This window comes from Sceloporus occidentalis, unplaced genomic scaffold, assembly GCF_023333645.1.
Source record: "Sceloporus occidentalis isolate IW3139 unplaced genomic scaffold, rSceOcc1.0.p SCAF_103, whole genome shotgun sequence".
Taxonomy (NCBI): Eukaryota; Metazoa; Chordata; class Lepidosauria; order Squamata; family Phrynosomatidae; genus Sceloporus; species Sceloporus occidentalis.
In genome coordinates this window covers 223,828-251,595 of record NW_028317083.1, presented here as the reverse complement: position 1 = coordinate 251,595, position 27,768 = coordinate 223,828, and the positions used below count along the sequence as shown (strand labels likewise).

The window sequence follows — 27,768 nt, the reverse complement described above, 5'->3', positions numbered from 1 at the left end:
CATTATTTCACATACAAAGCGCTTTAATATCCATTTATTTGAGGCTCCGTCCCTTTAAGTAATAAAAATAAACCTACAGAATCTGTGGCCTGTTAGCACTAGCGTTAATATTTTTCTATTTCTTATAGACTAGTACAGATGCCATACATTACAAGGCACAGTCGTGCCAAAATGCTTTTCTTGGAATGTCCCTCCCAGCTCCCCGTAGAAGGTTTCTGTACGAAACAATCTCCACCGCTATCAGGACCCGGGTCTTCCGCAGTATGGCCCACATGCTCTATATACTATATATTTATCCGCGGACGCTATTTAATTTCCAGCGCCAGCGTACCTTATCTGATGTAACCTTCGAGCTTCACGGAAATAATGTGCCCCCAAAAACAGATAGAAATCCTGTGATATCGTTAAACAAACAGACGGTATATTTTGGTGTAATAACTAGACATTTTCTTCATCTTTTTATGTTTTATTCAGAATAAATAATTCTTATATACGGTATATATATATATATATATATATATATATATATATATATATATATTATATTATTCTTATACTATATATTATATATAGTGTCAAAAGATAGAAATACTTTATGCCCTTACCAGGGAACTTTCTAAATGAGATGAGACACTTTAATATTAACCCTTTAATAGCCAATCATGAGGATTCTATGTAGTGGCTCGCCCAATGTATTATCCTAACGGTTCTAACACCGATTCCCATGGAAACCTTGATTCGTCATTATTCAAAGTTACACTTAATTGAGTCACCTGCATTCAAGCAGGAATATCAACCATAACAGACTGGAAGTAAAAACACCGATTGGGAGTCATATATAATTTCCTTGCTGTGTGGAATACGAAGGGTTACGCGCCATACTGTGTGACCCTGAGAATCTGCTCCTTTACCCTGATCTTGGGGCAAAAATCTTGAGACTGAGAGTTCCCATCTATGTTTATGACTTACTGTCCTTAAAAAAGAAATCTTTATGTGTTGGTACAGAAAACTAGAATGAGGCAAATTATTACTTTAGAAATATATAGTAAAAATACCAAAAAAAAATAAAATAAGCTTTTCCCAAAATAGCCTAGGTAGCCTTGGTCATGAAGAGGTTAATGAATGATGGGGGGGCGGCTATATGCTGCATAGATGGTAAAGTTTTGCTCATTTATATATCATTATATAAAAAAGAATAGGTAGATATTTCGGAATTCGTATTTGTGACTTTTCACCCCGCCGACACGGAATTCACGTCACGTGCCTCTCCCGACAGCGTAAGGGTTAACCTGTAGAGGGCTGGCGCTGTGCATGCTGGGTAAGCGGACGCCGCCATATTGTCTTCCTGTCACCGGCTGAAGGAGAGAGCGCGGCCATGAAGCTCGTCACAAGCGCACGGTACCTCTCTGTAAGGCAGTTTTGGCGTAATTTAAGTCGCCGTTTTTAGTCTCACCCTTTATTGTTGCCCCAGACGGGGTATTACGCGCTGTATTTTTTTAGTGCAGTAACGGAGGGCTTCCCTATACCTTGCCAGGCCTGCAGTCCGGTAACCCCTCGGTTACCCTTCGCATTTCTCTTCCTATCCCGTGTCACCTTCACTGCCACCCCGTGCTGAGAGACCTGTGTGGGGGTCTCTGTCGGGGTGGGTTTAGGGGTGTCTGATCTCCCGGTGCAGTTGTATGCGCTGTATACCTTGAAGGTCACCCCATTGCCCTGCCTGAGACCTCGGTGCATCCAGTCAGAATTCTGACACCTTCCCTTTCCATAGGCATTGCTTATCAATGTGTTTAGGCGGTCGCCCTGTTCATACGTTTTATTAAATGTTTAATTAGTTTTGATTATATTCTGTGGACGGGTCTATCGTTCCTCCTACATGTTTAATGCATACATGGAAGTGGTGTGTTGTTGAATGTACTTGATGTAAGTCAGCGCCCCAAACCCATTATTATTTTAAGTATTTAATTGCCAAAGGACCCCGCAACATATTGCAATAACGTACCCCTGCATTGCCGTATGAATATCAGTTTATCTCTATGCTGTAAATGGGGGGTAATGACAATAAACCTATTTGAATCAGAGTTAAACTTTATGTAAAATCCATTATTTTATATGTCAGCTCCTGGACGTCAACATGGTTTAAGAAATTTTTTATAGATGTTAATTTATGCACAAAGCTTTTTTTGTCTCTGTTGTAGAAATATATAATATAATAATTACATATATCTCTAATATATTCATACTTCTGGTGATATTTTTCTGACTGTATATGGAATGAATATGCTTAGCACGTTTACATGATTTTTATTTTTTTTTTATTGATTTATCATAATTTGCAATAACAAATATAGTTATATTGCAGGTATCACGTAGGCTGTTCATAAATTATTTTGATGCCGGTCTGCTTTATTATTTGATATACCACAAACCTACTAGAACCTGCAAACTAAACGATCTGCGTACGTTGTTGGTGCTAAATATATGCTAATAATAATGGCAGGCCAGTTTTGACCGTTACTATCATCTGCAGCATGCGTTTGTTGACTTAATTTCAATGGGACAATTCAAGTCATTAAGTTGTATGCTTTAGTGACGCATTTTATTCTGTTTCAGAGGAGGCTGTATTCGGCAAAAGCAGCTGTGTCATCTGAAGCAGCAGGACACGCTCGCCTTCTCCCTGAGGACATTGAGGTGATCATTTGGATCTGGGGGATTGGTTTGGTAGAGCGTTGATCAGTGTGTACATATTAAATATGCCTAATCTCCCTGAAGTTTTAGTCACCAACATGGGTTGACTAAAGCATGTATTAGGCTGCTGAGATTGCCAATAATTAATGTATATTGAAGCAAACATAATTGTAGACCCTATGCATTTTATTGAACATTAAAACTATTTGTATTCAACTTCCTCTGTTATTTTGCATTTATGTTTTAGATCACAAAATTGCCCAATGGTTTAGTGGTGGCATCTTTGGAGAACTATTCTCCTGTATCCAAGATAGGAGTCTTTGTCAAGGCTGGGAGTAGATATGAAAATGCCAACAATTTGGGAGTGAACCATGTCTTACGTCTCGCTGCCAACTTGGTAAGTTTTCTTTTGTTTCTCCCCTCTAAATCTTGCAGACTGCGGTATTTTAAACATGTTACTTTCCGCTGTGATTCATACCACAGATTTAAATGAATTTTGCAGGCTCAATCCATTAGAACTTAATTGCATATTAGCCGTAGCTAGGATGTCATTGTGCTTCATAGTGCCCAATCCTGACCCCTGTCATCAGGGGCAAATGAATTTGGGAGCGTGTGAATGTTCATATCCAATGTGTGCCCGAACTGTGCGTCTTCCCCTAGTTACAGTGCTCCTCCGCTGGCGCTCGGAGGGAGGTGAACCTGGTTAATCCCTCTGTATATCCATATTTCTTTTCCTACTCATTGATCGTTATTGTTTATATCAAAATGTCTTGGGTAATTTTTGGTGTCTTACTGCCCTGTCTGCCCAAGTACGCTGATGAGTCAAGGGCATTTCCAGTAAAAAATAGATGCAACTTCAAGATTCACTTGATGTAACAGTGATGAAGTGTTTGACAGGCCTTTATGTTATTGAACTGTTTTTCTTTTAGACTACCAAGGGAGCATCAACTTTTAAAATAACACGCGGGATTGAGTCTGTTGGTGGTGGATTGAGGTATGCAAATATATTTTTCATAATTCTTAAACCTATTTGTTTTTTTCCTTCTCAATAGTTCCTGTTAAAATGACTTTAGACTGGTGAAGCACCTTAGATAACGGCTTTTAAGTATAACTGCGCAGTATAAAACAATCACCTGTTATAAAGGCAATCCAGATTTTTTTTTATGCACGTTAATGCACGGGACTGTTGAGCTTTGCTTTTAACTTCTGTTTGCATGGAGGGGTTCACAAGAATTTCCCAAATTAGTGTGCATGAGATTTCCTGGGAGTCTTCATAATCTTATTGACAAATTGCATGAAGTGCCATACTTTATACTTAAATTAAGGAAGTATATTAATGAAATTAACAGAATTTAAACAAAATCATTAAATATAATACCACTGATTACAGTTGACCTTGTTACAGGATTCAATTATGGATTTTCTTTTAATGTTCATTTCACTTTATGTCTAGTTTAGCATCTCTAAATATCCCTGCAAACAAATCATTTGTATCTAATATAACATTTTTCTTTGCTTAACCTCTCTAGTGTGACCTCTACAAGAGAAAATATGTTGTATTCTGTTGAATGTCTGCGAGACTATGTGTAAGTATAAGCATCATATCCTAAAACATCATTGATTTGTTTCTTCAGCTGTGACTTACACCATGGCATCTCCTGTGTAGAAGGTTTGTTCCATCAATATTAGTTTTTGCATTTTGCCTAGGATATTAATGATTTAAGTTAAAGGAAAACATTTTGAGTTTGGGTTTAACTTGCGATAGTGCCTGTTATCTAGACAATATAAAGTTGGTATTCATCCTTTCTTTAGAGACACTGTTATGGAGTATCTCATCAATGTGACCACAGCACCAGAGTTCAGAAGATGGGAGGTATCTGACCTACAGCAAAGTGTGAAGCTTGATAAGGCTTTTGCCTGTCAAAATCCACAAGTTGGTGAGTCGTCCCCATTTACTTGCGAAATGGGACCTTGTTTTATGTATAGTCAAAAGGAACTGAACATATAAATCTGATTCTCAGCCGCATGTAGTGATGTTGCTTACATGAGTTTCTTTCAATATTTAACGTATGAATCTTCATTTTGTGTTTTTCCTTTTAATAGGTGTCTTGGAAAACCTTCATGCTGCATCTTACAGAAACACACTTGCTAACTCATTGTTCTGTCCTGACTACAGAATTGGAAAAGTGACATCAGATGAGGTAGAAACACATACTAGTGCATATTTAATGTAAAATAAAGTGTATGAAGGTTCACAATGTGCTGCATGTGTATAGTGTGGATAGACAACAGATATCTCTTGAGTGCTTTTGAATTCTGAAGCTCGTATCTATTCTATTCTTATATACACTGCAGTGAAATGTTCTCAAGGAGATATACGTGTGTCCTTTTCTTCCCAACTAAGATATTTAAACTAATTGTTAGAAATGTCTAAACTAGGAATGCACCAAAATGAAAATTCTGGTGCGAAACTGAAAATTCAGGATTCACTTGGCCAAAACCCAAAAATGACCTTTTACATATAAAGAAAAAAAAACAAAACACCACATTTATTAAAAGTAACGCACCAAAATTGGCCTAAAAATGAAATAACATTAATATATATATATAATATATGTGTGTGTGTGTATATATATATATATATATATATGTATATAGTGTGTGTGTGTGTGTGTTAACCGCAATCACACTTCTATCATGCCCAAGCATCCCAGAATAACAGCACCTATCACACACAGGTTCTAGTACTGGGTGTCTGGGCATGATAGGAGTCGGATTGCTGTTAACAATTTTATATGTATATATATATATATATATATATATATATATATTATTTTTTTTCTAATCAACTCGGCAACAACCAACAAAAACAATTCACTAATTAGGGTGGTAAAAAAAATTTAAAAGACTTATATATGCAGTTTAGCAACTTCTATAAGTTTTGGTAACCATCCAGCCAAAGACCTGTTTTGTAATTGGGTGCACAGCCGGTGTATAAAAATCTTGTTTTTAGAATGGATCACTGTTGCCTAACTGGCTCTTATGATTTCAAATTGTTTTTGTATATCTGTATAGTTCAGTGAGCAGTACAGGCAAACTTTTCAGGTTGATTCCTAAGGCAGTCAATTAAACTCCTACCAGAACTATTGCATTGTCAAATGCTTTTTTAAAGTGAACGCATCTGAGAATCTGGTGTTCTCGTGTATTTTTTACAAAGTAACTTGTCTCTAAATTAGCACAGTTTTATTACTCAGTGATGTGACAATTTACTTTCCCCTCAGTTGCAGCAGTTTGTACAGAACCATTTTACAAGTGCAAGAATGGCCCTGGTTGGATTAGGTATGTTCTATCTGAAGTGTAAATATATATACTGCCCAAACTTAATGTCTTTGTACTCTGTAAAAAAAGAAAAAGCATCTTAAACACCTTAACTGTGTTAATTATTAGCCTTTGTGATGAGACTCCTCAAAATAACGGGCCCAATAGCAGTTTGTACATTTTTTTTTTATTTTTTTAATAGCACTATCATTGTAACAAGAAGTATATAACATAAATACTTTACAGAAACAAGTTAGGAGGGCTCTGCTCAAAAGAGCTTACAATCAAGCGCCATTGTTTCAGCTTATTAACGAGTTTATTTTTGGCATTTATACACTTTTTGCAGTTTAGTTCACGTTTTTTAAAAATATAGCTATAATTTCAGATACGTGTGTTTTAAAAAAAAAAAAAAAAGTGTATAGCGTATGTATTTCTGTTATTGAGGTAAAACATGATGAGAACATGTAATCCATAGTTTTTATTAACCCCATTGTATCTTTTTTTATTTATTTAGGAGTGAGCCATTCTGTACTTAAACAAGTTGGAGAACAATTCCTGAACATCAGGAGTGGCGCTGGCTCTGCTGGCGTGAAAGCCCAATATCGTGGAGGTACGTGCCGGATTATTTTTATGGTATTTGTTCTAAGAGTGCTTATATTTTTGTTGGCCAGTGTATATTGGTTAGAATGTTCTTTACTTTAAACTATCCCACTATTTTAATAGTGCTCATTACCAGCTTGATTCATGTTTAACCCTGTAAGTGTTTAGCTGTCGTATACACTTTAATGCCCTTAGCTATTTTCTGTGCCGGAGATGTGTTCTTCATTCACATGATATACTTACAGCAGGTAGGGTCTTATTCTGGCTCAGTGAGTGCCCCTTTAAGCATGAGGGGAAAGAGATCCCCTTGATTTCAAAGGTGAGCACTTTCCTGCTATTGGCAGCTTCAAGCAGGCAATTGGTGACAAGAATCATCAGATCAGGGCATGCCAGCTGCGCTCCGCAGATTGCCAGCCAGTTAAGAATAGCTGTTACGTGGCAGTACCTCAAATCCTGGTTTGTTTTATTCGGCGCTGGCTTTAGCGCACCCCCCCCCCCCCCCCCCCCATTGTTCTAAGCAGTATTTGTTCATTCCTTGCAGGTGAGATCAGAGTGCAGAACAGCGATAGCCTTGTTCATGCCGCTGTTGTTGCTGAAGGAGCGTCTGCCGGGAGCCCCGAGGCAAATGCATTCAGTGTCCTGCAGCAGATTCTGGGAGCAGGACCCTACATCAAGAGGGGAAGCAACATCAGCAGCAAACTGTCGCAAGCTGCCGGCAAAGCAACTAATCAACCATTCACTGTATGTTTTTGCAGGGCTTACCTTAATGTAGAACACAAGGTTATCTTTTTAAGACTTCAAATGTTTACACTTATTTATTCCTTTTAAGGCTTCTGCATTCAATGTCAATTATTCAGATTCTGGACTTTTTGGAGTCTACACAATCTCTCAAGCAGCTGCAGCGGATGATGTAAGATTTAACTATTTTCTTGTTATAATAACCAAGCCTTCTAGTAACTGTTGTTGCACGTTTAAATCAACTCTTTAATAGCTAGCATTGAATAGTGTTTCAGAAGCAATAAGAGGCCACAGTGCAAGTTGTAAGTCCATTTTAGTAATTTTTGTCTACAAGTTATCTGATACTAGTAAACACCTTGAATTTTAAGTTTCAATTTACACAATATATAAAGACACCTGCACTTTAGTCATGAATATTTTCTATCTGTTACTTTAGCCTACCCCTCTAGATTTTCCTTCTCAATGTTAAACTAAATTACTATATACTATATACATACATACATACATACATACACACACACACGCTGTATTTGAGGCTTTTATTTGGGGATTACCCTTTAATTGATCTTGCAGAAAATCGAAGAGTCGTCTGAGTTTCTCAGAGTTGTGGTTCCAGCTCTTACTTCGCTATTCATTATGAAGGGCCAACGCTGGCTAATTTGGTCCTGTATAACATATGATTCAATGGATGAAGAGATCTTGGCGAATGCTCTCTTATTTAACTGTATATTATACATGGCCAACCAAGCTCGTCCTACAGCAGAAGCTTACTAGAGCTTGGTCCTTCATAATTCACAGTGATCCCACCGTGTTCTTTATATCCATAATTGTAGTCATATGTTAGTCAAAAGCAAACCAGTCATCCATGTATTGTCTGCAACCAAAGGAGATTGGGGCTCAGAGAGAGGGTTTGTGCTACTGAAACGGGAATGACAACCTCTGGTATATATATATCCGCATCACTGCATCTCTTTGCAGTGATTCTGTCTGTTCCTTTCCACATAGGAGTTGGCATGTTGCTTTTAGTATTCCACCCTCCCTTGTATCTTAGTGCTTTCTGTGATAAACATGTAGCATTTCTGTCTGATATGCAGCGTACAGCTGTGAATGTGCCCCAGAAAAAATAATTTCACTGAGGGGGTGTTACAAGCATTTATTCCCCGTCATCCCCAGGTGTGATGGCATAAGTAGTCATTAAAGTGTTTGCAGGAGCTTTGTATCTTGTTTTGTTTGTCTGTGCCTGGGGAGCTCATATGGAATTATGTAAGGTCCGCTATTAATGTGCACATTTATCTTAGGTGGTTAAGGCTGCTGTCAACCAGGTGAAGGCCATTGCTCAGGGCAATGTGACCGAAGCTGATGTAACAAGGGCAAAGTGAGTACTGCGTCAATTACTATTGACCTAAATGCTCTTTTGGAAACAGACAGAAGTCTGAAAAATGTAAACCACTTAAGCAGTTAAGGCTGAAAACATTTCAGTCCTGATATCCCTGCTCTGTAAATCAATTTGTACCCCAGCCCTAGAGGGGAACCAATATAGACAAGTAAATGATTTTTTTTTATATAAAGATGGTCAAATGCCATGAAAACAAATCAGATGGAGTAATTAGGTATACTCTGGTTCCAGTATGTTTCATCTTTATTTCTCTGTGTGCAGATTTTAGTATGTTGGATAATTAGAAAAACAATTTGAACAATGTTTCACTGCTTAAATATTCAGACCTTTTAATAGAATATGTAGTGAAAATCGTAACTTTAATTACCAAAAAAAGTATTATACCTTTGAGGGTCTGTGTATAAGCTGACAAAATATTATCATACTAAAATTGCAATTAACTGAAATAATTTGAAAAAATGGAATATTTAATTTACTTGCTGCTGCCTTGATTTTTGTTCTAGTGTTTTGGCTTGGAGTTCACGTTAGTAGGGTACACGTTGATCACTCACTGAATGAATGATAACATATACGGAGACTGCCTGAAATCCTTGTACCCTGTGTCCTTGTGGCAGTGAAATTGAACAAAAGCTGTTGTTTGATATTTCAGGGCCCAGCTGAAGACTCACTATCTATTCTCTGTTGAAAACGCAAATGGGCTACTGAGTGAAATTGGTACCCAAGCACTGGCCACTGACACCTACACATCGCCAGCTGATGCTATTCAACAGATCGACTCTGTAACCAGTGCCAGTGTTATAAGTGTGAGTAATTCAAACTTATAGAATGTTAATGTTTCCAAAGAAAATTGTCTTTATATAAGATACGTCAAACTAAAATTGTTGCATGCGTCAGAATTCTGGTTGCTTTGATAGCCTATCTTGATTGTTTTTGTTTTTTGTCTTTGGGTTTTTAGGCTGCAAAGAAGTTTGCTTCTGGAAAGAAATCATTGGCAGCGTCTGGAAACTTGGAGAACACTCCATTTGTGGAAGATCTGTAATACTGCTTCAACATTATATCTTCTTGGTACACTGTAAAATCAAATTGATCACCTTTACGTTGTTCCAAGCCTGTGATGTCATAATGCGTTATTTATCATGTCAGACTGTCTGGGTTATAGCCTAACATTGAAGCGGGAAAGTGATTCTAAACCTGGGAAGAACTTGGCTTGTGTCTGCTGTCTGTTCCTTGAAGGCCTGGAACATACAAATAAAGATTGATATTTCTACTGGTATTGAATTCTGTTCTATATAATGAGCAGCAAACTGGAAGTCTTCTGACAACTTTCTTTTAAGTGTTTATTTTGGCATGTTAAAGTATGTTTTTATGCTTTATTCAGGATCGTATTTCCATGGTAACATCGCTACTTATTTAATCTGCCAAATACTTTGCAGCTATTAATGGTGGTCAGGTAAGTATTGGAAACGCCATAATTAAAAACAGAAGCAGATGTTGCTAGCGTGGAGTATAGCATCTCCACGTAAAGAGTTGTTGCTGCCTTCTGGGTACGGCACCTCAAACCGGTGTGCTCACTCAACAATTGTATCGCGAAGTCAGAAGAATGCATATTAAAGAGGGTTACTCGCAGAGTATGTTAATATACATTGAGGTGTCAGGGACGCGAAGCTGCCCCTAAATCACAAAAAACTTTTAAGATGATTTAATGATCAAGGCCATATTAAGGAGCTTTGAGCCTGACGCAATTATGCAGGAAGCCCCCCTCCTGGATTCCCCTTCTTCTGTTCTACCCTTTCCTCCCTCTTTGGCAATTTATTTTGCCCTATCCATTTTCCTGCCTTTTACGTTTTTCATCCTTTCTGTTCTGTACACACACGATTTGATTTTAGATTTTTCTTCTGTTGACTTTGCGTTATGATAAATAAAGCATGAACAGGTCTATTTGTGAAAGCGTTCTTTACAGCATATTCAAATATCACGTCTACAAATGCGCACACATACAGGAGTTACTGCATCCTCCCCTAAGCTCCTGTACATTTCTTGTGGCCTGTAGCTCCCTCGCTGTGCGGCGATCATCATCCATCACTTAACTGCGCCGGGAATTAATGTCGTTTCGGGGCACACAGTGTCCGTAAGTGATGGTGGTTGCTTGCGCATTTCAGGACCCAATCAGATGGCTGCTTTGTGGGGCAGTTGAGATGTGTGGGTACATTGGAAGGCCGGGGCCCCCAGAATGCTGGGGCACAGGAGCAAGTGCTCCGCTGCTAATCTGACCATGATTATTATAGTAACAACCTATCAGTAACTGTTTTAGCGTCACATTAAATGTTCCTGGAAGGGGCGTAACTAAAAACCACAAGCCCCCCCCCGAACGTTAACAGCTGGTCTGTGCCCCCCCCTTCCAACATGCACTCTGGCACATGTATGTAAACACACAAATTACACACATGCTAACACACACACACACACATTCGCTCACATACATACATGTATAAAAACATATAAATACATCCCACCCGCTCACCACTCCTGCAGCTTTCTCTCCATCTGTGTGGGCAGCCTCGTGACCCTGATCCATCCCCATCTATCCCACCATACAGTGAGCCCCTGCTGGGAGCCTTTTGAGCTCTGCCTAGTAGACCTGATTCTCAGACAGTCCCAATGAAGAAAATGGGTGTTAAAGAACTTAGAAGTAGAAGCCTCCCTCCTCTGAGGTCCTTCTATTTCTGTACCCAGCTACACCTCGTGGAAGCTGTGATTGAGGTAACATGCAATTTGAGGGGTATAGTAAAGCCCCGCCCCCTAAAACAAGCGACTCGTTTTGTTCATTTGAATGAGCTATGTTTATTGGCTACATATGACAAATATGTTTCACATGTTGCTGGCCACGCATGTTGGATTTAGAACAAATTCAGTCCCCGCAGATTTTGAAGATGGAGAAGGGAGTGAAAATCAAGATGAGAAATGAATTAGCTCTACAGATATTAGCGAAAGCTTTGCCCCCCCACTTTTTCCATGAAAATACCAGATTCACATTTTTAGTACAAACCCTTTGCGTCGAAACATTTCTGATCTTTTGCTGCCAATGCCTGGGGGCCAATTACGTGAGAGCTGCCATCTTCACTCGCTTTACTACAAGCAGCGTCACTCGCTCAATGAGTGTCGCTAAACGTCGGGAAACTATGGAGCTTGTAATGAGTTTGGCGGGGTCGTTAGGGTCAATGGAGCACGACGGCTGTTAGCGGAGAAACACAAAGATTCTGCTTCCTGGGGACCTTTATCAACATAAAAACATTGTTCACATAAATATCATACCTACCAACTACCCCGTTTTTAGAAGGAACAATCCATCTTTTGGGCTCAAGATCAAGACATCTGTCCCAATTTCCCACTTTTTTGAGGATTGGAGAATGCTTGCTGGGTATGAGGCTATCACGGGGTTCCAAGGCCCAAAACATAGAATTTGATGGCAGAAAGGAAACATTCAGCCCATCTAGTTGGCCCATTTTTCCTGCAGCTGAGACTCAGACCGTTATCAGTCATCGTTCTCGTCTTAGATTCATGGCAGCTTTATTTCTATCCTATGTATGTTTAGATACCCTCACTGTATTGGCCTCTACCACTTCTACTGCGACACAGTTCCACTTATCTAACACCTTTTCTGTGAAGTAAAAGTTCCTTTAATTAAATTCACAGCAACCTGACTAGAAATGGAAGGATTTTTTTTTAATGTGTAACAAAAAATACACATTTTTCTTCTATATTCATTAGTCAATTATGTAAATAGCTATCAATGTGTCACCAAGTCACACCACGTCTCCGCTTTCTGGTGTAGACCTTATTCTTTGTATGGCCTGATAGCAAGACGCTTCCAACACAGACACAAAAAAATGTACATCGCATTAAAACCCTGTCCCTCCACGCCGAGAATCCACTGCAGGGTGGTGGGACTTGTCCAGAGAATCTGGCATTTGGCGGGTGCTACTCTTGCTATGATGAATTAAAATGCTGGGTAGCATGTGTGCGGTAAGCGTGTTTTATTACTTACCGTTATAGTTCAGCTCGCGCAAGGCCTCCCTCTGCACATGTTATGGAGGGTAGTGGTGCGATGCCATTCAGCATCCCATTCCTGTCTCTTATAGATGGACGGTGTCCGATCAGGACCCCCAAAGCTACCAACATACCCAGGGTTTGCCAGGGTCTCAGGGTCTTTCCCCAAATCTCAGGGTGAAGGGGCAGATTCTCAGCCTGGAGCTGATGTGATCATATATATATATATATATTTAAGACTCCCAGTTGCTTTTGCTATCAATATATTATGGCTGATATCCCTGCTTGAATAAAGGTGACAATTACATATATCTTTAGATAATGACAAGTCAGTTTCCATGACGACAGGTATTATAATGCCGCTGTCAGGAATGGCATGGGAAATCCAGGCTTCTTAGCAACAATATATCGCACATTAGACCCAAATACTGTAGAATAATGAATGTGAAGACAGCTGCCAAACAGAAGCTAACGCTCCATCCGGCAACTGAATAACCAATCATATTGTCAAATAATGCACATACTAATACAGCGCTACGGAAATTGATGCCGCTATATAAAACAATAAATAATAATACTAATACAGCAAAGGTGTAATTGTATCATAGACTCTGCCACAATCACATGAGTTCATTAACTTTATTAATAAACATACTAGAAGCAGCAAACATTCTGAGGGCCCTCAGGGGAGGAAAACGAGACAGAAGGGTTTATAAAGAACCATCACGCAACTTAGAATCCCTCAGCACAGGCAGTTGCTAGGGAGACTCGGCCCGTGACAGCTTCCGTAGCAACAAGAAGTGGGCGGAGTAATCCCGATAGCGTCTGAGTGTAGGAGGCGGACTGGTGTTTCGTTGACTTCCGGAGATCTGTGGGGAGAAGAGGTTTGAGTTCCGGGTCAGTGTACGGCCCGGTCTCAGCGCTGGGTTCGTATTATTCACCGAGGGATCTCCCCCCCTCCGTCTGAGAGGGGAGCGGGAACCCGGAGCCCCGGCGGCGGGGGGGAAGATATGGATAAACTGACCATCATTTCAGGATGTCTGTTTCTGGCCGCCGATATTTTTGCGATCGCCAGTATCGCTAACCCGGACTGGATAAACACCGGGGAGTCTGCAGGTGAGAATGGGGAGACGGGGGCAGGGTGGGGGCAGCAGAGCGTGGCGGTGATGGGGGAGCTAATGGAGAGGGGGGTGAGAAGGAGTCAGTGAAGGGCACGATCCAAGCAAGGAATGGAGGAGAAGGATCCTACAGAGCCAGCCAATCTCTATTAATCCACCTGCTCTGAGGTCTAACCCTCAGCAGGCTCGGGATGGATGGCCGTGATAGGGGTTTCTGCATAGGCAGGGATGTGGGGTGAGAGGAGGAGAATTAAATGCCTGCACCTCTGGCACAGATGTGAGCTGAAGCCATGGGTTACTGCATATTAACCCTTTACCAGTGATCACTTTAACATAGAGTTTTTATTTATAGGATTAAAATACCCCTTTAGCCAGGCCTGTTACCGCCTTACCGCCTTAACTTTTATTATTTATTGGGAGCTTCCTATGTATTTGTGGCTCTCAGAGCAGGATTGAAAGGGTTAACAATGATGAAGAATGTTGCACATTTCTTGGCTGATCTTCACATATCGTGTCTTTGTGAATAATCTGAGCCTCTTCGTATATCTGTCCGCCCCGTCCATAGATCTATTCACTATCGGTGATTCCGCTCCATGCCGCGATCTCCTACTTTGCTCGACATCTTTTATTCTTTCTGCGTCTTCGGTCGTCATTTATCTTTTCGTTAAGGATGTTGCTGATTTTGTAAGCGAATAAGCGAGGACCCAACCTTTGTCAATCCATTTAAACCGAGCCGGTCTACAAAAACCTCGTTTCATATGAAAATACCCGTATTTTTTTAAAATTGTCCTTAAAATATTTGGGCGTACCTTATAGGCGCTTGTATGTGTGTTTATAGAACACTTTCAGGAATTAAAATGCAAGCTCCTTTGCAAACAGAATGTTTAGGGAAACTTTTAGTAGCCCTCCCCAGGTGGCTCGGTTCTTAAATTACTAGCCTCCACTGTTAGCCCAGATGCCTGCGGATCTAATAAAAAGTTAACAAGTATTATTTATATAGCGCCTGCAGTGTCCATAGCTATGTTACATAGATCTGCTCCAGCGTTACTTATTACGTTACATTTTATTTATATAGCGCCAGCAGATTCCATAGCGCTGTTACAATCAGTGGGTCACGCACATTAACTGATTCCAAAGGAGGTGAGGGCTCTGCCCTTGTGAGCTTACAATCTAGTCTAGTACGTGATCCGTGTCTAAGCGGTTACCGTACAGTAAACGTGGTGTTGATTGTAATTCCTAGAAGCACTCAATTGTTACGCAAGAATATAATAAGCGCTAGAACTGTTGGCTTATTCAGTTTGTTGTGGTTTACAATTTGTACGGAATTCACACGTTTTTTTTTTAGCGTGATAACTTGGTACGAGCAGGCGTAGATTGTGTTCGTGATCGTAGCGGTCTGGATCGTACGATGGCGTCGGTTCCTACGAGAGCTCGATTAGCCTGAAAAATGGTGATGCTTCGGAAATGTTTTCGGGGGGGAACAGTAACGTCATTGGGCATTTCTGTCCCTTTTCCTGAAATATATAATAATCGGTGTCCTTCCCACGTGAAGCTCTCTGCACACCCGCTCCGCTCTCCTTTTCCGATTGAATAGATGGCGCGTTTTTCTGTCTGGCAGCCATCGCGTCGGTGGCACGGATGAGTTGAAGGTTTCAGTCCTAAACCCTGTTGCCGCAGAAGATGTCATTGGGTGCACCTCCTCCAAGATGTGGAAGTGATTGTGTACGTTACACACGCTGTCTTCACTCAATGGACATTTGAAACAGACGCTAGAGGGTTAAATAAAGTGCTTTGACCCAATAAACACAATACTACATGCAATGTTCCCAAGCCTCTGATCCGCGGAGTGTCACCATGTGCAACGCTCTGCAGAGCTACCGGCTCCAGCAACTTTCTGTTGATGCCACAGCTGACAAGTATGCCCATGGCAAGGACGGGTCGAGAGGGGGTTAAGTCCTGAGCCCTGCCGCCCTTCGGAAACGTAGAAAGTGGCGGCAGATCAGTCCCATTAAGCCCGTCCTGTCTGCCCATTTAAACGCTGTAAAGATTCAGATCGTCATCAGTCCTCGGTCTTGTCTTAGATTTAGGAGCCTATGCCATGCATGATTAAATTGGCTCTCTGTACTAGCCACTACCACTTCTGCTGGGTGGCAGTTCACCTGCCATCATTCCTTACATTACGTCTAAGCCTCTGACTTTAGATCCTGGCCTCTTGTTGTAACATTTCTCCTCCTTTGAAATAAACTTCCCTCCTGTACTTAGCTAAATCCCTTTATGTATTTAGATGTTTCTATGGCAGTCGATGCAGCTGCAAGGAAAGTAAGACCCGTCCCGTTTCACTATGAGACGGGATGAGCGAGGCAAACATCAGTAGCCCCTTGAAGAGTATATTTGGGGGGGGGGGTAAGATAGGGAAAGCAAGGTACCCCAATATTACAAGGGGTTAAACGTTATGAAGTCGGCAGGGAAATTACAGTTAGATGGCTGTAGAATGGCCCGTTAAGTTATTGGTTGGTTAAAAGCACAGGTCAGATAGTAAATAAGTATTTGCTCTTCCGCATGGTTCAGTTACTTTGCGTGAACGTGCCAGGATAGGCAGCCATGCGTGCGATGATGGCTTCCGCACGCGATCCGGTGGGTGACGTTTGCGTGCGCGTGTGGCAGACATGGGTTCTTCCGCTGGTAATATGAACGTTCTTGGTTTCGTTGGAGTCTCCGCGCTGTCACGCTGAGCCGTCTCCTCTGCATTCTACATCTCTATTTTTCCATTCTAATAATGGACAGCCGTATTCTAACCGTCTGAGAATGAAGAGCTGGCGCTTTACAGCCGCCGCGTCTCTAGCTTTAAAAATGATGCAAATCTTGCAGTAAGTCGGGATTTGCCGTGTAAACGGTTTCGCGTTCGCTTCTTCGCAGGGAAGCTGACTTTACACATTGCTGATGGTGCAAGCGGCTGTGTAGTGGGACTGCAGCATCAGACGTGTGCACATGCAGCAAAAAATCATACATCGCTAGCCAAGAGAAATGTTTACTAGTCAGCGCACTACGTTATAGGCCGAGAACATTCTCATTTACATGAAGTAAACATAAAGGCAAGACAATTTTTTTGTCCCAGCTTGACTTGATCGTAGTCGAATGACATCATTTTTTATTACCTTTTTAATTATTTTTTAACTTTTTTCTTTAATGTCAAGGCCTAGATTAAATGTGATTTTTATTAAAAAAAAATATATATTTATTTATTTTTTTTACTCTTAGACAATGTAATTTGCTGCCAGTTCTATGTTGGAACATAAAACTATTTGATTTGCACATTTTCTACTACAATATATATAGATAAAAATGTTATTTCTGTAAGGAATCCCATTACCAGAATTTCCCTGGGTATCTGCCTTGATTTTATTTTTTTATTATATTTTTTCTTAGTTCAGGTTCTTATTGACAAACCTTGTGAGATTTTCCTCCCTGTAGTAACATTTCTCATTTACGTTACATTATATATCGCATACGCATGAAATAAAAGATTTGATGTCCGAATAAACCGGTTACCCAAGAGGCGAAGCTGACACCCATTCGAGCTAAAAGCTTAAACGGAAGCCCTTGAGAGCGCGTGCTTAGGGGCCCGTCATGTGTAGAACTAGAATTATTAGAACTAATATAATATATATATATATATATATATATATATATATATATATATTGTTCTTCCAGCTGAATAGATGCTGGCTAATAGGTCTGATTGAATTACTCTTATCCTGTTTCTATCGCGCTCTTCTTCAGGAGCCGCCGGCTGCTTCCTAGAATATCATTTATGAGAGAGTTTCTCCGAAAGCTGCCAGCGAAGGTAAAGCCCCCCTCGGGAATTACATGCACCGGCTTTAAACAATTTCGTGTTCGAGCCGAACGTCTGCCAGATTTATCAATGACAATCTAATCGCGTTTAATGGGAAAAACCTCAGGGGTAATTTTTTAACACGGCCTTGTTGTAAACAACGGCTACCTTAAGGTTCTCCGTACCGGTCGAGGCGTCCTCGAGGAACATGCTTTCCGGCACAAAGATAATTTCCCTTAAATCCGATTCATTTAAAACCTAATCAAATCTCTGTGTGCGATTCTCTTTTCTTAGATTGCTTTCTAATGCGCTCCCCCCCCCCCCGTGAATGTTTATTTAGGATTGGCGCATTAAATGGCAGTTTATTTAATTTCATGGAGCTTTACTTGGCGTCCGACTATGTGTTTCCAGTGAAGCAAAATATTGAAGTCCCGTCCCACATCGACGAAATGTGAATTATTAATAAATAGAAATTAAACATTCATCACAATCTGGTTTGGTTGCCAGAGCAGAAGAAGCTTCGATTTTTCACACAGATTACAAGGTGCCACTTGTGCGAGGGTAACTTTTTTTTATATATACTAGATTATAAAACTACCCCCCCCCCCAAATTTTGTATCTTGATGAAAGAAAAAACTAAAGGCCTAATTATGAGATGACCCTATTGGAGAGAAAAAAAACCCCAAACCATTGTTCTTGCTTTCTTTGCTCTCGCGGTCTGACCCGCTCTCAATTTCTGCCCATGTTCTTTGCTGATCGCTTCCATGTTCCCGTCTCCTGTCTTCTTTCTTCGTCCTCTTCTCTCTGGTATCCGTTCCATTAGCCAGGCGTTGCACAAAAGGGCGGAGTCTCTATGAACACCCTTTCCCCCGATTGGAGGAGCCGGGGAGAGGCTGTCCCCATGGTAGCGCTTTGGCTCCGCCCTTTTGTAGAAGTATTCCAAGAAGCCAGGATATTGCAGATAGATCCGTGGAGAAAGAGAAGCGTTTCTGCACCGCTACATGTGTGTGACACGGCACAGAAATCCTCTTGGGCCAGCTCGGTAGCATGTATGTAGCATTCGTGTTAACGGGCGTGTGGCGTTCAGGTGGGGGATGGGGGAACTATTATGTAGTGGTGGCTGTCTTCTTCATTCAACGTATCATTTATTGACATGGCGGACACTCAAGATGTGTTCTTTATTAACTGTCTATTCCCCGGATATAACTGAAGTTAAGTGTTTCATACCTCCCAACTTTCTCCCCCCGGCGAATCCGAACACGGGGGGGCGGAGCTTGAAAGCTATGCACTACTACAAAGCAGGAGAGTTGGGAGGCATGGTGTTTGCTTCGCCGTTGCCCTTCTTCCGGTGAATCGCATGGTGTTCCCCCCCCCCCCCCCCTAGACACTCTTTTTCCTTACCACCTTTACCAGCCCCGCTCCTGGCGGCTAGTGTACTGCGCATGCTCGGTTTCTGCATGCTCCCCTTTTGCCGCATGGTTCCAAATCTACCGCGCCAATGGTTTGTCTAGACACGAGGTCGGTCGCCGGCAAGTTCTTTTTACTTCGGTACACCCCAAAGATTTGCCTTGATGACGGCTAAACGGCGAGGAGGTTTCTTTATTTCCATAGCAAATGTGTGAGCCTGATTTGCATAGACTTCCTTTTAGATTCGTATGATTAATTTATGCATGCGCTGCTTAGCCTAATTGAAAAGAAATCGCATTTGTATCCCTCCAGGCCTCGAACGTGACGACCAAAAGAGCGTCCTGCGTGAGCTTTCCGCGGAAGCCTTTTCCCCGCCGTGCGGCTGGCTCTTGCTAATTATTTCCCTGCACGTCTCTGTGGCACGGAGCGCGGCGCTTTACAACGCATGTTCAGGGCTTCTGGTTTTATGGCTGTCGCGTTTGTGCTTCGTGTCACCTGCCTGATCCGAGGGATTCGCTTTAAAGAGACATTATCCTAAAGAAATTAAAGTCACGGAGCAGTAGATACGAGCGGATTAACAGCAAATACACCTTTTTTTTGGGGGGGGGGATATCATCTGATTTATTTTACTTTTGAACATTTTTATAATAAGAAAAAAATAGCATAGGAAAATAAGACAGCCCCCCAGTAACATCCCCTGAAAGTGATATATATTAGTTTTTTTAATGAATAAGGTGATGCTGTCTCTTTTTAAATGCATTCTAGATCAGGTCAACTACCTTTGGCTTTTTTAAATGTTTTAATTTTATTTTTTCTCTTCCATAGTGATCACTATTGGATGTTCTTAAATGGCTATATTTAAAGCAGATCGGTCACTTTCCTATGTGTGTTCCTCGTTTGCCGCGCAGTACATATCTACTACCATCTCGGTAAAGTTGGGCAGCCTCCCGGCAGAGATGTTAAAGGCCAATATTAAAACATGCATGGGACAGGCATATGGCTCGTGAATCTAGACCAACGGCTGGTTAAGGTTTTAAGGCCTATGGCTTTACAGTTCTGTACACTAAGTCTATAGAACGCTGTTGAAGAGAAAGCGATATATATCTTTATGCCTGGGGAGGAATGCTACGTTTTGTAAAGGTGGCAGTCCAGCTGTTGCCATCGTCGTACGTTCCTTTACTTTGAGATGCGGGGCAGCTGGCTGGTATACCGGCTGTGAGTGTGAGTATGAGTGTGTTCAGATGTAAAGAATAGTTTGCGTGAACATACATGGACCACTGTTTTGCCGTTGCCGGCAGTGAAAGTGTTAACGTGTCTTGTTAAGCCGGCCGGTCTCTTTATTTCGCGGGCCGGGTGGGAAGAATGGGTCTCTTTGTACCTTTCATTCTCTTTAGTGTTTGGAGATGACGCGCACTCGGCTCCTCCTGGTATTTTACGCTCCAGACAGTGTCCGCTTTGTTCTTTTAGCATCGCTCGGTCCAGGCTTTCAGTACACAAGCCGCGCTAAACGGGGCAGTCCGCGACGGCCCGCCTTGGAGCAAGAGATGATTGCGCTCAGGGCCGTTGCGCTTCTTCTATGGGGTATGAGACTGCGCCCCTTCTTAAAGTGTTCCTTTTACGTTCTCATGGTGTCCCCCTTATAAATGCATGGGGGGCATTCTGCGCAATTCCCCCCCACATGCGTTTACCCCTTTCCTCACCCCATGCGATCCTCTGTGCACGACGAGCACATCTCTGCGCATGTGATATTCTGACCGGCTCAGGGGCTCTATTTAAACCCCTGTATGCATCAAGAGTCTATTTGTTACCCAAATGGCTTGTCATTATTTAAAGATGCATTGAATTGAGTCACCTGTATTCAAGCAGGGATATCAACCATAACATACTGGTAGCAAAAAAACACCAATCGGGAGTCTTTTGTATGATCGCAGGAGGGTAGACTAGAATCTACCCCTACATCTTGAGATTGGGGCAGAAACCCGGGTATGCTCATTACTCGGCAGCGCCTCCTTTACAGAGATGGTCCGTCTCGGCTAATAGTTGCTTGGGACTGCGGGCCACATGGTGCTCAGCCTGGTTCATGGGAATAGTCCTCGGCACCTCCGAGGCTCTCCTTCCCGTCTCTTATAGGAGATCTTATGACATTAGGACCCCCGAGTAATGAGGTTAGTTGCTCTTGGAACCCACGGTCTGTTTTAACATCGCTGTTACCGGCTGTGCCTTTCATTGTTTTCAGTCAATCAAATGACATTTTGGAGGCTTTTTCTGTTTCTAGAATAAAACCTGAAAATGTCAAAAAAAAAAAAAAAAAGGACCCCATGAAAACACATGACTTTTAATAAGAAAAAAACCTTTTCATCATAAATACAATTTTGCTTCAACCGCTACATTTTTTTTTTATTATTTTTTTTTGTTGTAACTTGTGCTAAAGATTTCCACTAGAAATGTCATAAAATACTTAGCTTTACTGATCCTTAGAGGAGGAAATTCTGGTTTTTATATTTGAAAATCTTTATACGGATTTATTGGATTTGCTTCCCTTGTAGCCAAGTACAACCATTCATGTTCGTGTGTGTGTGTGTATATATATATATATATATATATATATATATATATATATATATATGTATTATTGGTAATACCCACCACTTATCTACCACTCTTTCATTAACGCCAGAATTCCCTACGTTCCCTGTAAGCGTCTAGTTGTAGATTCCGCGTTCTTGGAAATGGTATATTTGTCATATCTTTCCAGTCTGTTGGGAGCGATGAAACGATCGCGTGTTTCCGCTTCGCTTACGCCAACAAAGCAATGACTTTTGGCAGAGGCGGCATATTAATAATTACCGTGCCCTGAAGCCACAGAGCAAAGCGATTTAACAATGATGGCAAAGGTCTGGCCTGTAACGACCTTTCTGCCTCCTGACCCCCGGCGTAGACCTAATCTACTTAAATATTCTTAAAAACCTAATTCCTTCGGGAATACCCGCTCAATGGCATGTCTCACTCGTGTAGTGAACCTTTTCTTTGGTTAGGATGAGCGCAATCTATATATATATAGATCTCCAAGTCCATATTGGAGTGGGGTTTTTGCACGTTTTCAACATGTTAACACTATTAATTTGATACGGTTCATGAGATCGCCTTCACCGTCTGGATTGAGGCCCGGGCAAGTGCGGACTTGTTTCCCTCTTAGCTCATGAACTAAGGACACGCGTGATGACATCGTAATGTTAATTCATTAGCCTTTAACCTCTGAAAGCCCTTTGATGCTGTGCGTTCTGCGTAACGCTACCACTACTCCGGAGAAGTGAATGATGAGCTGTGTTGTCCCCGGCGTAGCCCCTAATGGGATTAAAAGAGCAGACCCCAGAACTTTCTTAATAACGTGCCGATGGAACTAACAGGCTTCTATACATCAGGCCTGCTTCATATATGATTTTTTTTCCTTTTTATATATAGAATTTAGGAAGCAGTCGGCTCATTTTAAGCCGCTCTGCCGTTTTTGGGGTCACCAGATGGACAGTTCCCTGAATCCAGATAAAAGGGAAGGTTTTCTGTGCCTGGTAGCCCTGCCAAAGAAGAATGCATTTTAAAGTAGCCTACATTTTGGTTGCCATTTTTCCCATATGCTGGTTTAATCAAGATTCCCCTTTTCTGTGTTTTAATGTACCCAAATAAATTGGACATCCCTTCTTGAAACCGCAGAAACACACAAAAAATACTTTAACATGTTAAAATGAAAAACTGCAATTTTGCTGAGGACCTGCTGCTTCTGCTGACCAGTAACCCAATTTATGTTCAGAAACATCTCCTGATTACACCACGTTTTTTATGTAGTCGAGGGCCACAGCCATCCCTTACATATTACCATATAGTGTTTTTTTATTACTACTGTGGGTTTTTTTGTTTTTGTTTTCCTTTTTACTTGTAGTGCTAGAGAAAAAGGATGTCGGAGCAATGTAAAAGAAATTTTCTTAGCACTTTAATAAGGGTGTGTGTATGTATGTGTGTGTGTGTGTGTGTGTGTGTGTGTGTGTGTGTGTGTGTGTGTATATATATATATATATATATATATATATGTATATGTATGTATATAATAATAAAATATATATTAGACATCTCACACACAATCATACTAACACTCTCTCTTATTTCCAGGTGCTCTGACAGTCGGCCTGGTTAGACAATGTCAAACCATACACGGACGTGACAGAACGTGTATTCCTCCGCGGCTCCCTCCGGAATGGGTGACCACACTCTTCTTCATCATCATGGGAATCATATCATTGACTGTTACTTGTGGTTTATTAGTGGCGTCTCACTGGAGGAGAGAAGCGACTAAATATGCCCGCTGGATAGCCTTTACCGGCAGTAAGTATGCTGAGCCGCTGCGAGATGCCACCTCCTTATTGTCATCCGTGCCGTTTGTCAGACCTTAGACTTTTAGAAAATGTTTTCTTAAATAAAAGCCTTGCATAGATCAAAATTCTAATCTTTGTGTCCCCTTTCTTCTGCAGTGATCCTCTTCTGTATGGCAGCATTAATCTTCCCGATAGGATTTTACATCAACGAAGTTGGGGGCCAACCTTACAAACTGCCCAACAATACTGTCGTTGGCTCATCCTATGTACTGTTTGTCTTATCAATTTTCTTTACAATAGTGGGACTATTATTTGCAGGCAAAGTATGTTTACCCGGCTGATGTGAAGAAGATCTATATATGATGACTTTTTAACGGGATGAATATTGTAATTTCTTTTGGGGGGGGGGGGCGGGGAACGGGACTGGGGGTTGTCCGAAGACCCCTGAGGACACTGCCTTCTCAGGAGAATGTCTCAAACGGACAAGAGAACCGAGAAGAAGAAAAGATATTGACTTCTCACTATGCACTTTGGATCAAGTGGAGAGTCCTTTTTCTTTCCATAACCAAATACAAATATCATTGACTGAGCTCCTGAGCATATACATGCCGTCAGGTCTGCACTGTGACGGGGACTTGTGAGGAACGCTTTACACTGACAAGCAAATTGACCTTTATTACTGTACCCGGCTCCTGTTTTTAATCCTTCACAACAGGAGTCGATGACACAAAACGTTGAGTATTTATGAACTTTGCCTATGACCCAGCAGCATTTCAAGGCAGAGTGAGGCTGGCCTCGCTGACTAGAGAAATGAAGATGCCAACGACACACGGGAGAGGGATTCTTGGCACCGCAACCATTCAAATGCACAAAGGAGCCAAGAGATCAAAGCCTGTCTAGTTTGGTATTGCCAGACGGCACAGTATTCCGGTTTTGTACCGTTTAGGGCTGCTCCTGAAGAAGTCATCTTAACGCCCCTTGGCTTGATCCATTGAGAGACGGAGAGAAGGAACCCAAAGTGTTCTACCGGTCATGGGGTTCCTATCGGTACCAAAGGGGAACGCTTACTCTGCAATGTTACAAAGGTGCTTTTTTAAATTGAAAGGGAATCTTCCAATCCTTAAAGCAAATGAACAAAAAAATGCCGTAAAATATCTATTCCTTCAATGAGGTTTCTGTAGATGGAATTTAAAAAAAAAAAAAAAACACAACGCTAACATGCTGGGGTGGGGGTGATCTGTTCATTTATATTTATATAAATACATATATATATATTTTTTTTGCTGACGCAGTATACAGTGTATATACAAGCCGTTTCCGGAAGAGAATGCAAATGCTTTGCTAGCGAAATCACTGTGGCGTGCAAACTGGAACTCGGTAGAAGAGAAAAAAAGCCATTTCCCTGAAGGCTGTTTAGTGAAAAGTCTTCATTTTACCTCATTGTTAGTAGCAGCCCTCAAATTAACCTTTTTTTCTTTCAACCAGACATTTCAATGTGCAATTTAATTTAAAATTTTTTTTCAATGACAACATAATTCACTTTTTTTTTTTATTTTTTTTTTTTTCCTTTTTTTTTTTTTTTGTGCCGACCGTTCGACTTCTTAATGAACAAGTGATGCAGCTTTTTTTAACTATTCAAATTTGATTCATTTGTATTCTGTTTCACTGTCACTGAGTATATTTTACAAGTGATAACTCCAAGCACAGCTGTAGACTTTTAAATAAATGGTATGCTACAGGGGATGTCACTACTAGGTCAATATGATGTAAATACCTTTGTTCTGTAATGCGTGATACTTGTTATGACTAATTTATTATCAGTCAGAGATGAACATTCTTAAATTATTCTGTCTCTGCTTCTTTTTTTTTGTTTCTCCATATGATCACAATCCTTGGAATTCAGTGGAATATATGTGGGATAACGAGTTGTTTCAATTATCTTTGCGGGAGACCCATAGAAATCTATTTTATGTTTTTAAGGGGGGGCTGTCCCATTGGGTATCATCATTAAGTCTATAATATGGCAATATACAATGTATAAATGTTAGTTTTCTGTTCATCACACTAGCTTAGAGGCTTATGTAAAAAAGACAAAGGATAGTTTAGCGTATGGCTCGATTATGGTTTTGTCAGATATCACAGTCCCCCTTTAAATTTTAAAAATTTACATAAATGGGAAAATTAAATGAATATAGATAAATCTTGATATCTGTATTTCCTAGATGGTTATTGTGGCAAGTTGCATGTATTTTTCATAAGCGCTGCAAAGAGCAGTGAACAATAGGGTTATAAATGGCACTTTTTAAGGGGAGGCATTAACCCCCGCAAGCAGTGGTCTACTTTGGGTACTGAACTTTAAAATGTAATATGTGGACTTGTCACAGATCTGACGCTGTTTCCCTAAATCCTACATTTAAACCTTTTGCCATTGAACTTCAGGGTGGGCAATTGGTTGAGTTGCTATTTTTGCCAAAGCCCTCATCCTCCTTGAGGTTGTAGTAGTCTTACTTTTTATCTAAATATCTATAATATTTAAGATGATGGGGAAAACAAAGTACTTTATACAGTTTTAATAAATAAATTCAGCTATGCTAAAAGCCACAATGGTATAATTCACCTTTCAGTAAGGTATTATGACAAGTCAACTAGGGAGGTCGACCAGCAGAAGGCATTGAGGGTATCTATAACCCTCTTGCACCCTTTCTTATTCCCACCAATAAACGAATGGCTGTTGTAAGGCGCAGGGGGTTAATATCTGATGTTTCAACCTTTTCACAAAATGTCATCTCTCAAAAAATGTAAAAGATGGTGCTTTGCTGTTTATTTTTGACAATTATGTAAAATATCCCTATACAGACTATTTTATCGATAAAATTATTAAATCTACTAGGGCTTTTATAGCCAATTCAATGCACAAATGTGACCCACAACATTGTGTTCTTTTGTATTACATCATAACTATGACCAGCTCCCTAACTTGGCAGATAAACCTACTGGTATGCAATTAGGACGATCTGAAAAGATGTGGTTGCTGTGGTCTGAAAAGTTGGAGGTCTGACTGATGTGGAAAAATACCATAGAGTTCTGTACCATGTAAACAAGCTCATGGAGCTTTCCAGGGTAGACAAGGGATGAGGTCCCCCTTTTTGGGGGGCTTGTCTTCATCAGGTGTGTTCGTCATCATGTTGGCCATGTGAGGTTTGGGGCTATAGCCAGAGAGCATTAGATGGGTGGGGAGTTGATGGAGCGAAGTGCCATTCGTGGCCACAGAGGACGCTGACCTGAAGAAGCAGATCTTCACCTGGAGACTACGGGTCAAACCTGCAGAGTATGCTGTCATGCTGATAAAAATGAGGATCTCATGAAACTTTAAAAATGAAATTTAGTGTTTGGTGGGTTTTTTTGTCCTCTGTTATCCATAGGCCAATTATTACATACCCTACTAAGTCATTGTAATATACACAAAATTAAATTAACCTTAATTTAAATCTGCCAATTAAAATATGTTAACATTGTCAAACTAAGGTGGGATGACCAATTTTACTTTTCAATTGCATGTAGCCAAGTCAACAAACCTCACTTTCTTCTTTTCACCATTTAAAAAAAACAACCTATAATGGTTTAGAAGTCCACTAAATGGTAAAATGTTCATGTGGTCATCTGTGTTTAGAGGGCAGGCCATTTCTCCCATCTTAATTCCTCCTTCACGTCATTGTTTTGCCACTTTCTATGGCTTTGTAAATCATTTCAGACCGTTTTTTTTCTCATATCCCTCCTTGAGCATCAAACGCCTGCGGGGACATTGTCTTGTGAGCCAAGATCAAGAACGACGAAGCAAATGCCCCATTGTGCCCCATCCTGCACAATACGATGGTTAATAGTTACCTGCATCGTGGTATGTGAAGAAGTGCGGTAGATAAAAAGCCACACGTATATAATTATGTTTCAGATCCTGTCTAATGGACGACCTTTCTGTTACTGATCACACAAATCGTTCATAAATGACTATAATGAAACAGCTCAATGAGCTCATTAGACAAGAGCAGGGTACTTCTGTAAGACACGACATCTAAATTACAAACACCGGCTCATGTCTGGAATATGACGTGCATCCTTTTCAACGTTGCTCGGACATTATTAATAGGTTCGGGAGGAGTTCAAAGAAAAGAACATGGTTTTTATGGCTGCAATAACATCTTCACAACCGTCTGCCTCGTACACACATAACATTAGCCACCAGCTAGCACCTAAACGTGCGCTGAC

At 40.9% G+C, this 27,768-nt stretch overlaps 2 protein-coding genes across 2 annotated transcripts; both read left to right on the top strand.

Moving 5' to 3' along the window:
* Positions 1 to 1,375: 1,375 nt before the first annotated feature.
* LOC149283469 (cytochrome b-c1 complex subunit 2, mitochondrial-like) lies at positions 1,376 to 9,776 on the top strand. The gene is made up of 14 exons (XM_089497504.1): positions 1,376 to 1,408; positions 2,611 to 2,688; positions 2,933 to 3,082; positions 3,615 to 3,679; positions 4,215 to 4,271; positions 4,498 to 4,622; positions 4,789 to 4,886; positions 5,967 to 6,024; positions 6,518 to 6,613; positions 7,145 to 7,344; positions 7,433 to 7,513; positions 8,640 to 8,716; positions 9,387 to 9,540; positions 9,693 to 9,776. Exons 1-14 carry the CDS (start codon positions 1,376 to 1,378, stop codon positions 9,774 to 9,776), a joined length of 1,356 nt encoding a protein of 451 aa, XP_089353630.1.
* Positions 9,777 to 13,794: 4,018 nt separating this feature from the next.
* On the top strand, positions 13,795 to 23,846 carry LOC149283468 (uncharacterized protein C16orf52 homolog B). Its single transcript, XM_089497518.1, has 3 exons — positions 13,795 to 13,900; positions 23,303 to 23,515; positions 23,662 to 23,846. The coding sequence occupies exons 1-3, from the start codon at positions 13,795 to 13,797 to the stop codon at positions 23,844 to 23,846; spliced, it is 504 nt and encodes a 167-aa protein (XP_089353644.1).
* The last annotated feature ends 3,922 nt before the right edge of the window (positions 23,847 to 27,768 follow it).